Raw genomic sequence first — 11,930 nt, 5'->3', positions numbered from 1 at the left:
TTTTCCAATGTCTATATAGTCCTCTCCGACTGTCCGTCAGTTTGGGGGTGGAAGGCAGTGCTAAAACTCAATAAGATGCCCATAGCTCTCTGAAATCTACCTCAAAACTTGGATGTGAACCTGGGGTCCCGATCTGAGATAATGCTAAGTGGAACTCCGTGCAGGCGAACCACGTTATCAATGTACAAGCAGGCTAGCTTATCCATAGAATAGGTGACCATGATTGGGATGAAAAGTCTTCATCAATCTATCCACAATATCCCATAGAGCATCAACACCTCCGGGCGTGCGAGGCAGTCCAGTGATGAAGTCCATGGTGACATGTTCCCACTTCCATTCTGGCACAGGCAAAGATTGTAAAAGGCCATGGGGCCACTATCTATCTGCCTTCACTTGCTGATAAGTGAGACACCTGGCCACAAATTCAGCTACATCCCTCTTCATTCCACTCCACTAGTAATGTCCCTTTAGGTCCTTGTACATCTTAGTACTACCTGGGTGAATCGAATACGAAAAATCATGTGCTTCTGACAACACTTCCTTCCTCAATTGATCCTCCTTAGGAACACATAGACGATCCCTAAACATGAGAATGCTGCTCTTTGTCAATGTGAAATCCAGATCTCACTGTGTGTCACCCTGGATGGCTTCAATGATCTCTTAGAAACATTCATCTAGGCCTGAGCAGACTGAATCTTTTCCACCAAGGTTGACTGCACCACTAAGGCTGCTAAAGATAGAGTAACACCCTCTGCCAGTAACTCCAAATCTATCCTTCTAACTTCTTCAATAAGTTCTTTACTGACAGCAAAGGATGCGATGGATAAGGTCTGGGACTTCCGACTAAGGGCATTCGCCACAACGTATGCCTTACCAAGATGGTAATGGATGGTGCAATCATAGTCCTTCATGAGCTCCAACTATCGCATCTGTCTCATGTTAAGTTCTTTCGGGGTAAAGAAATATTTAAGGCTTTTATGGTCGCTGTAGATCTCACTCTTTTCTCCATACAGGTCTCCAGATCTTCAGAGTGAAGACCACAGCCGCCAACTCTAAGTCATGAGTTAGTTAATTCCTTTCATAATCCTTCAGCTGACGTGAAGCATAGGCTACCACTTTTTCATTCTGCATTAAGACACAGTCGAGAACCATCTTTGAGGCATCACAATAAACTACCATCCCTCCAGTACCATTTGGAATGGTAAGTACTGGAGCCAAAATTAGTTGCTGCTTCAATTCCTGAAAGTTCCTCTCGTAGTCGTCTGACCACTCAAACTTCACTCCCTTTCGGGTCAGTCGAGTCATAGGAGCGGAGATCTTTGAAAAATTCTCAATAAATCTCCTATAATGGCCGACTAGATCGAGGAAGCTGCGAATATCTGCTACATTCTTGGGTGTCTCCCAGTCAACTACAGACTTTACCTTTTCGGGGTCGACTTCAATACCCTTGGCAAAAACCAGATGACCTAAGAAAGCCACTTGTTGCAACCAGAACTCGCACTTGCTGAACTTAGCATACAATTGCTTTTCTCTCAAGCGATGTAGCATGAAACGAAGGTGGTCAGCATGCTCTTCTTCGTTCTTGAAGTAGACCAGAATGTCATCAATAAATAGGATAACGTACTTATCCAGCACATCGTGAAACTCCCTGTTCATTAATTCCATAAAAGCTATCGGGGGCATTGGTCAGTCCGAAGGACATAACCAGAAACTCGTAGTGTCCATATCGCGATCTGAACGCTGTCTTGCTGATGTCACTACCTCTGATCTTTAACTGATGATACCCTGAGCGGAGGTCGATCTTTGAGAACACCCTTGCACCTTGCAATTGATCGAATAAATCATCGATTCTAGGCAACGGGTAGCGATTCTTGATCATAAGTTTGTTGAGTTCATGGTAATCAATGCACATACGCATACTACCGTCCTTCTTTACAAACAATATAGGTGCGCCCCACGGGAAAACACTTGGCCTGATGAAGCCCTTCTTCAATAGATCATTGAGTTGCTCTTGAAGTTCCTTCAATTTTGATGGGGCCATTCTGTACGGGGCCTTAGATACTGGAGCAGCACCAGGCACTAGGTCAATCATAAACCCTGTCTCCCGGTCCAGTGGTAACTATGTGAGGTCTTCTGGAAAGACGTCGGGGAAATCTCTTGCCACAGTTATCTCTTCCATAGGTGTAATCTTAGCTTCAGTGTCTAGCACGGAGGCTAAGTAACATTGACAACCTTCCACTAACAACTTCTGAACTTGGAGAGCCAAAATGATTGTTTTCCTAGGCTTTTTACTTTTGTTGCCCTTGAACACAAATTCCTTGCCTTCCTCTGACTTGAAGAGTATTTTCCTCTCTACGTAGATCAGGTTGGCTCTGTGAGTGGACAATAAATCCATTCCCAGAATGATATCGAAGTCCTTCTTATCTAAAATTATCACACTAGCCTCCAGCCCATGGTCGCTTACTCTTACAGGGCAAGAGTTGAAGGCTTGGTCAAGCCCGACCTTACTTCTAGTCGGTGTACAAACTATCAGCTTCTCTTCCATACTTGCCAGTTTAATAGGTAGTTTCTCGACAAATGAAGGTGATACAAAGGAGTGCGACGCTCCTGAGTCAAACAACACATACGCAGGTAGGGAGCACACAGAAATCATGCCTGACAAACACCGAACAGACAAACATGATAAACTCAACATAAAGAATTTCATTTAAGTAGTTGAGTACAATACATGTGATGACACCAGGGTTAGACTGGGCTTCTTCATGAGTGACAGAATATACTCGCCCTTGAGTTCTGCTTGCTGGAGGAGGGAGAAGTGAGCGACCTGCTGCCTTTGTTTGGGGTGCCTTGGAAGTCACAGTTGGCCACAAGCCTGCCTATCGCGGATGTGGGCAATCCTTGAGCATATGACCAGACTCTTTGCAGTTGTAACATACAAGAGTCTAGGTCCCATAATAAGGAGCCGAGCCGATGTAGCTTTAGGTCCCTGGGCCACATCAGGTCTACGGGACTGAATTGGAGTTGCAGTCGTGTAGGCCCCTCTCTCTGGAACTTATTAGGTCCCCTAGAGTCATAAGATGACATTGGCCTCTTGCCAGCTTGTATGGCGTTGTAGTTCTCTTTCTGCTGATCTTCAATCATTTTAGCAGCCTGAACCACTTTCGCATAGGTAGGGTACTTGTGCGGCACCACAGATGTACTCAAGTTGGCTCTCAGCCCTCTTTCAAACCTTCTTGCCTTAACTTTCTCAACCTTCAAATGTGCCAGAGCAAAATAGAAATACTCCTCAAAGGCCTGTTGGTATTTAAGGACCGATTTGGATCCTTGGCTGAGGCTCATGGATTCAATTTTCTTTTTCTCCCGAAAGTTCTTGGAAAGTAATTCTCGAGAAAAGCTTCTGTCAACTGAGCCTAAGTTGCATTTGGGTATTTGGCCCAGAAATGCTCCTTTAAGGAACGCCACCGCACATCAACGTCACCTCAGAGTTGGAAAGTGGCACATTGAATCTTCTCAATGTCATTACACGTCAGTACTTCAAAGATCTTCTCCAGATCCCTTATCCAGGTAGCTGGAAACATAGAGTCGTGAATCAGCTTGTAGAAAGTAGGAGAATGATGCTTCTGGAACTTTTTTGAAAGCTTAGAGGCATCAGCCCACTCTGGCACCACATTTTAGATCGGTAGGATAGCCGGAGCTGGAGGATGTGGATTTTGCACTACTTATACTGCAGGGACTTCAACTGTAGTTGCAACCAGGGGAGGAATGATAGGTGTAGCAGCAACTGCGGGAATAGGGACTACGCGCACTGGGGGTGGTACTCGTTGTCCTTCCCATGCAACATTTTAGAGCTGAGTAGTCACAGTCTACATGAAAGTGCGCTGCTCATCTTGTGACTCTCGATGTTCCCGTTGCATATCTCGCAAAATGCTCCCTAAGAGTACGGCAACATCTGCATTAGTGTTAACTGGAGGCAGTACAGGCAAACCTTCTTCAGAGATGTCACCAGCATCATCCCTAGGAGGGGAATGATTTTGGTTGTGGGTGTTGACCATGATTCAGCACTTGACAGAGATAAGATGCTTCATAGGTTAACATAAGGACATGGGGTAGCAAATGCTAGGTGCCTCAAGGGGACAAGTAAAAATTTTCACATAAGAAGGTGTGTAGCAACACACAAGAGAAACTAAGGCCCTAAAAGTAAGGCTGAGCCAAAAATGTAGGCCAATAGCCCTTTAGAATGTGGACGGATTCACGGACGGAATTAGTCCTCTGACTCCGTTCATGACTCCATCGCCGAAATAGGCTGGACGGACTTACGGACGGATGTGGAACATGAATCCGTTCGTGCATCCGTTCTCAGGGTGCCCATTTTGGCCAAAAGACCAAGCTGTACGAAACTATGGATGGATCCATGGTCATGGTTCTGTTCATTGTTCCGTGCAGTTCAAAGGACGAAAACTAAAGTTTTTACGCTCAACGGATTCACGGACGGAATCACGATAGTGGATCTGTTTGTGCATCTATTCAAAAATTTTTGATAAGAATACAATCCGCGCGTTTCAAACTCATTTTGACTTATTAGAAGAGAACGGAGGCGAGCCCTAACCTTCATCCGTTCGAGATTTCTACTCTCTCAAATAGTGGATTTGAACCCTTCTACCCCAAGATTCAAGCTTCCTACTTCAAGGTATGTGGTCTTCTCTCCATTTTCGGTTTCCTAGGGTTTGTTCTTAGACTTTTTCTAGGGTTTTTGTTGGTTTCTCTTCTCTTTTCCTTTGTGTTGTATCAAATTGCATGAGGAGTAATGGAATAATGTTTTTCCTTGATTCTATTGCTTCCAATCCACTTATGGACACTCCTATCCATCCCTACATCAATCGATTAGGGCAAGGGTTGGTTAGGCTCTTCCCAAAACCGAAAAACTCTAACTATTTTTGGGCAAATCCACTTTGTACTAGGGATAGATTCTAATTGGTCCATACATTTCATGAATCTATTGGAATTTAGATGTATTCTCACTTGTTTGGTATTGTTGTCAATGTCTCAATGGGAGTTAGGAGAAAACTCCCAAATTCTTACTATTTTGAGAAGGGATTTGTGTTATGCTTTGGATGTATTATTCCCCTTTTTAATTACCCCTACAAGCATATTATTTGTATGATTTGTATTTGATCTTTATTGTTGTGTTTGATTTTATGGAGGGTTTATTGGGGTTTCTTTTCTTAAACCCAAGTTCAAGGGAATTACATTCCCTAACAATTCTTTTCTAATTTTCCAAATGAATATGGATTACTTAATTGCTGTATCTTACATATATTCTTTATATTCTTGTTGGAGTTGGAGTGACCAAGCTCACATATTATCTTTTTATTGTATGTGTGTAGGTAAATAGAGTGGAATGGCTCCCAAAACAAAAGGAAGCAGGGCTCCTGCAGCAGCAGTAGCACCAGCATGTTATGATGCTAGTTTGTTTGTGTCTGCTGAGGTAGAGAGGCTATATACAGAGAAGTTTCATGATAGGAAGATTCTAGTGGGAAGGGAAGCCATCCCAGATGAGTTGGTTGCCTTAAAGGTAGGGGAGAGGTTCGACTGATTGGGGTGGTTCAGCATGTTATCTCCACCCAAGTTCTACTATCACAGGTTGATCACTCTAATCTGTTAGTTACTCAGGAGGATGGGGCGAGGCTGAGGCTTCACTCCTTTGTGAAGGGAGTGGAAATTTCTTTGAATGAAGTGGACCTAGGGGACATATTAGGAATAAGCTCTGTTGGAGATCATGTCTACCACCCATCAGGGAGGGATCCACTCTCCTATGTGTCCAAGACAGAGTACCGACATCTTTATTCCACCGTGACCAATCAGAAGTACAAGCACTGGATGAATCTGACAAAGTTTGGTAGGTCGCAGAGGGTCTTGACTATGCTGTCCAAGACCAACCTTGTTCCCATCAAGGGTCACAACACCGAGCCCTCACTCATGGCTGTAGCCCTAGGTTATTACCTGCATCAGGGCATGTAGGTGTGTCTGTCCTATATCATTATCAGATACATGGAGCAAGTTCTGTTCAAGTCCAGGAAGAAGAAAACCCTGACCTATGGGAGATTTCTCACCCGCATCTTTGAGGACTTCCAGGTCAACCTGGAGGATGAGCCGCCATCAGAGAGCTTTGAGGAGCCACTTGGGCGCAATTCCATGGCTCGGATGCGCATCAAGATTGATAAATTCAGTGATGGAGAGCCAGTTGACCAAGAGGGAGATGGGGGTGAGGAAGAGAGCGATGATGATGAGGAGGAAGGAGCACCAGTGCAGTTTTCTACTAGAGCCTCCAGTTCTGGGACCTTTGACATGGGTGCAGTCCTAGATGCCCTTGGTCAATTGAACACCAACATGACCAAGCTCAACTCAGACATGGTGTAGGGATTTGTAGGCCTAAAGGGACAGTTTACTTCATATGACCGCCGCTTCGAGAGGGTAGAGAAGGACATCCATAACATCAATGCCTATCTATACTACGAAGGCAACGATAAAGAGGATGGGGATTGCGATGAGGAGATGGGGGACTAGGCCCCAGGATTGCTAGAGTTATGATAGATTTTCTTTCTTTGGAGATGTTTTGGGTAGTTGTTGCAGAACAATTTTTTTATTTTAGTTTTTTCCATTGTCGTATCTCTCTTTTTTTTTTTGTTCAAGTATGAAATTATGGTACCCAGTTGCGTTTTTTGGAGTTCACTTTTGAGATTGTAAGTAGTTTGCTCACCTCCAGGGGGGTTGAGTAAACAAGAACAGCTGGATGTATGGTTGGACGTATATATATATATATAAGCCCTTTAACTTTAATATTGTCACTGTTATCTTGTTATGGTTCTCAGATTCCACCCTAGCTTTTAATTTAGACCCTATTGTGTAGAGTAAATCAAAAGCCCTTGGTGGACTATGTTTGGTGCAGAGCATCGCGCTTTGATACCTCGCTGTCATGCCTCCATCCCAAGCTTAGGACCAAGCACAGTCAAGAGGGTGACTAGGATGACACGCGTCATCCCATTTTCTACCAAAATCAATGACATAGTGTCCCAATCCATAGTCAACAACCAAGGACAAACATAAATAATTACAATTTATAGGAGGGAAGGAATATTCCATTCAAAACAGAGTATATACAAGCGAAAAGTGACATAAATAGCAGTTACTATATGTTCAGTTGGCTAGGTGATACAATAATAGTTTAACACTGTTTGCTGACTAACCATGACGTAACTACTCAAAAGAATAATAAGTTATTACAGACAATGTTTATAATGGGCACAAAGCCCCAAAAGAATCAAAAGAGGGGACAATCCCCAACAATATCATGGCCCATAGGCACAATCATCATAGGGGCAGCTATCACCATGTTCTTCTGACCCAGCCTCTGGTTTCTCCGTGCCAATACTATCATAATCTGCTGGCTGGGCCTCTAGACCAGCTAGGTATCCACCATCTGCATCAAAATCTAAAAAAAAAGTGTGTATATAGGGGGTTAGTTCCACTGAGCCAATGAGGGGAAGGTGAATGCACAAACACACAATCACACATAGTCCATGATGAATGAAATGTTAAATTGATTTTCCACCTAACAAATAGTCTATGTCAGGGTATATGCTACTATGATAACTTGGGAGACACTGTGGTTCACTTAACTTATCGCCATAATGAAACCTCAGTTATCACCAGAGAGCCTACTCCGGTAGAAGCCATTTGACTACCCAGTGGCACACCGTGATGATCAGTGGTCATCCTTAACCTGGCCTCTCTCCCCATAGGAAACAAGGAGCCCCGATCACCCAACACCTAAACCCTTGTTGATAAGGGTCGTAGCATGGGAAAGGAAATCCTAGCCGTAGATATACTACATGCAAGTCCTATCGTCCCTAGAGGTATTCCGGGTGCATCAACGTCCCATTCCAACTAGTACCCGGGTACCAGCACGGCACGGCGCATACAGACCAGGATGGAAAACAATAAATCTCATAAATATTTTTAGGGTTCTGGCACCGACTTACCCAGCACCGTAACCCGATACAATAATGTAAAGTAAACAGATCCACATTTCTTCAATTCGTATCCAACATAGTTTATATGCAAGGATGAAACATGTTAAGAATGGATGCAAGCATAAGCACAATTATATGATCTATATAATTATATATATAACAAGCCCAAACATCACCCAAAACCCACTCATAGTTTGCTTGCTTGTTGTTCGGTGTGTTTGGTAAGATTTGCCTCAGTGCACGTACTCCTGTACAAGTTACGAAGTCTGAAGATGCTTAAGAACCATGTTAGAAGTGTATAGGTGGGTCCCATGAGGGGTCCCAACAATAAGTTTGAAGTGTAAGTCAAGACAGCACGAACGGACGCAGCTACGGAGGCAACTAGGTGAGTCCGTTCCTGGCTCCGTCCTAGCATTCAATGAAAATAGATGGAACGGATTCACGGGCGAAACTTCCAAGTGAATCTGTTCGTGCATCCGTCCTAACTCTGAGACATTCCCAAGAGCGAACGGAGCTACGGATAGAGTTTCCAAGTGAATCCTTTCGTGGCTCCGTCCCAAGCATTCAGCTAAGATATACCGGACGGATCAATGGACGGAATCACAATAGTGAATCCATTCGTGGATCCGTCGAATCTCTTTTTGAGATTTGGGAGGAAACCTATCTCCAGCCCTTCTATCCATGAGACCATAGGGGTCCTAGGGTTAGGGAAGTGAGTCCATTCCTTCGTTGGGGTCCAAAACACCTAGCCCTACATGGGACTTAGAGGACTTCAAGGGATTGGAACCATCTCCAAGGTATCCCAAACCTGGTTTTAGGTCTTAAGGCATTGAGCAGCAGCTCATGCCATTAAAGCCATGAAAGGCAACAAGGGAGAGGATAGATAGGTATCACATTAGGAATTGAAGGGGGGTATTGGGTCTCCAAGAGGAAACCCTAAGCTAGGAATCGATCCCAAGGGGATCCCCAAGTTTAAAATGGAAGAGAGAGGGAGAAGGGGAGAGTATTCACCTTAAAGATGAACCAATGAATGGCTTCCACCTCCACAACTCCCTCTAATCTCCTTCTTCAATGCCTCCCAAGCCCTCCAAGCTTCCACGGTTTTGGGTAGGTAGAGAGAGTGAATAAGCCATAAATGGCTGGGCTGTGCTCTTATAACCAAGCCCCCCACTTAAGGCCTATTTGACTTGGGGCTTTAAGAGTTAAAACTCATTTAAATGCCAACTTAGGCAAGTGGGTCCACCTATAAAGCACACACACAATTTAAGGAGACCAAGGATGGGGTCACCTTGTCTAGGTGCTTAGGTAGGATACCCAGGGCACGGGGTATGGGTACCACACAAGGAAAACACCCAAAAGCCTAAAATAGTCTGGACAGACTCACGGACGGAAGTAGTCTTGTGAGTCCATTCGTGTGTCCATTGCTACTGTAAAGGATAGAACCCTAAGGAAATTTATTGGGCTTTGGCCCACACTTCAAGGCCAACAAGGGGAGGGTATACTAACATTATAAGGGCAATATCTTACCCCTCAACCGTCATGACATGTCCTTCATGATTTCGAAGAGTTTCCTGACCGCGATGCTAAGCTCATCACCGAAAGAGGTGTCTAAGTGAGGGAACACAGGAAACGCCTTCCTGTACTCTTCACTCTAGGGACTTGTTGTAGGAGGATGGTCGACGAAATCACCATCAATAAATCTCCCCCACTTCCGATTGAGGAACCTCTCTTCCACAGGCAGGCCTGTGAACTGGTGAATGATCTTGTGGCTAGGTTTGACCACAATTGAAAACAGCTCACCAGCATACACGACATCAGTATCTACACATCATAAGAGAGAGAAACTATTATTAATTACCCAATCCGGGTGGGGATGTAACAGAAGGTGTCTATGATTGACTTATGTATTATTCATTGTACTTAGGTTGGGTGTCTATGTAATATGCATTGTGAACACTTAATTGTATCTTGTGATTTGTAGTAGAAACTTTAAGTCTTTAACTATTTCTTAAATAATTATTGAATATTATGTGCATAATTTACTTGTTTTACTTGCCAATTATGTCTCATATCATTCAAACAATATGTAGAATAGCCAATATTACATTAAGGGTTCAACCTTTATTGCCAACCAAGGGTGCAAATCCAGTGATGCAGGCCCGAAATTGGTAGTAGACCAAGTGGAGACCCAACTCAGTCAATGGTTTAAGTTAAATTCAGTCCGGAACTTAAATTCCGCCTGGAACCAACCCGGTTGGTTTAGTTACAGCTCGACTAGACTTAAAGGGTTCCACATTAAGTAGTAGAGTGTGGGCTGGACACTCTTCATCAATTACTTCATTCATTAGGAAAGATACTATGCGTGGGAGTGTGAAGAGGCTAAACCGTGTGGATGTGGATCTTCTCAATTGCAATTCCTGCATTAGTGGTGCTTCCTATTTTATTGGAGTTAAATTAACAAATTAATTCCTACTTATTAGGATTTATTCCTCTCTTTAGTTTGCGTAGGATTTATTTCTATGAATGTAAGTTTTCTTTTGTTATTAGATTTAATCTCAACCATAGGATCTTGGAGTTGAGATTGGGTTAAGGGACTTTAATCAAGTAATGGCTATGATAAATAGCCCACGTTGAGGATGAATAAAAACAGTTTTTGGAGTTGAATAAAAAAAAGAGAGATTATCTCCCACTTAGAACCTTGAAGAGTTCTATACTTTTTAAACCTAGAAGAGTTTTTTTGGATCTAGCCTTGAAGAGTTGGATTTTTTTGGGGCATTGAAGATCGCCTTGAAGAGTGCTTAGTCAATCCCTACCCTATTCGATCCTGCCCCGATATAGGCTGCATTATCCAGAACACCAAATTGAGTGTTTGTTTTTTCAATTTGAACCTTTAAATACGTTTATTAAGCCTGAAACATGCTTACCTTAAAGTTTCGGAGCCAACTATGGCCATATACCCACCGAAACATAATTCTGGAAAAAAAAAAACGCTGTCTTGCCGCGATCTCGAGATCTCGGAAAACTCAACTTGGTCGAGACCGAGTTTTAGAACATTGCTTATAATGTTAAGATGAGATAGTAGTCTCTCATCTTAGTCATTATTTATATTGGTGTTTCCTCCACCAAGTTTAATGTTTTCTTGTATTCATCTGGATATGTCTAGACATTAAACACTTGTTTTATTTCATTTCTCTTTAATTTATTCTTGCTGATAACAGGTGTACTTGTTTTATGAAGTACATTAGAAATGACCCTACTTAAGGTAATTGTATATATAGAAGTTCGCATTTAACAGGTGACTGTAGGGATTTGGATCCAAGGTTCTGTAAGATACCATTTCTATTGACAACTGACATTTCATTATGGATTCATGGCTGTAAAGTTGTTTTGAATGAATTGAGAAGATGTGTTGCTTAATTTGTCTAATACACTAATCTATAGTTTACAAGAACATTTAATATATAATTTCCCAAAGTGGAAAGGATCCCCATCCCTTCACATTCAAACTATCGGACTATTTTTTATTTTATGTTTTTATAGGATTGGGCATAAACCAGAAATCAATAAAATAAAATAAATTGCCACAAAACAACCCATACAAAGTAAAGCTAATGAAATAGGAACAACCATTGTTTTGAAATTCAGCCAGCTAGCAAATGCTGAAACAATCTTGGATTAGCAAACCATAATCAAACTAATTAAAAGCTGGAAAGGGGCAGCAGGTTAAACTCCACCAAACCAGAGAAAATTGACTGGTTTGCATGAAACCCAATCAAAATAAGTGAGCCTTCCCTGGCTTGCTAGTTTTCTAGTAAAGTAAAAACCAGTCTGAACAGGATCAATTTGGTTGGGGAACCTTGATAGTTTTCCACTTCTAAAAAATTTCATGGCCATATTTAA

The 11,930-nt window shown here is 42.6% G+C and overlaps 1 protein-coding gene across 1 annotated transcript; it reads right to left on the bottom strand.

Annotated features, from left to right (window-relative positions):
* Window positions 1-2,119: 2,119 nt before the first annotated feature.
* On the bottom strand, window positions 2,120-4,052 carry LOC122665569. Its single transcript, XM_043861724.1, has 3 exons — window positions 3,942-4,052; window positions 3,096-3,252; window positions 2,120-2,655 (listed from the first exon to the last, which is right to left on the bottom strand). The coding sequence occupies exons 1-3, from the start codon at window positions 4,050-4,052 to the stop codon at window positions 2,120-2,122; spliced, it is 804 nt and encodes a 267-aa protein (XP_043717659.1).
* Window positions 4,053-11,930: the final 7,878 nt, after the last annotated feature.

This window comes from Telopea speciosissima, chromosome 6, assembly GCF_018873765.1.
Source record: "Telopea speciosissima isolate NSW1024214 ecotype Mountain lineage chromosome 6, Tspe_v1, whole genome shotgun sequence".
In the NCBI taxonomy this organism is placed as follows: domain Eukaryota; kingdom Viridiplantae; phylum Streptophyta; class Magnoliopsida; order Proteales; family Proteaceae; genus Telopea; species Telopea speciosissima.
The sequence above is the reverse complement of the archived record's forward strand: the minus strand, read 5'-3'. Positions and strand labels throughout refer to the sequence as shown.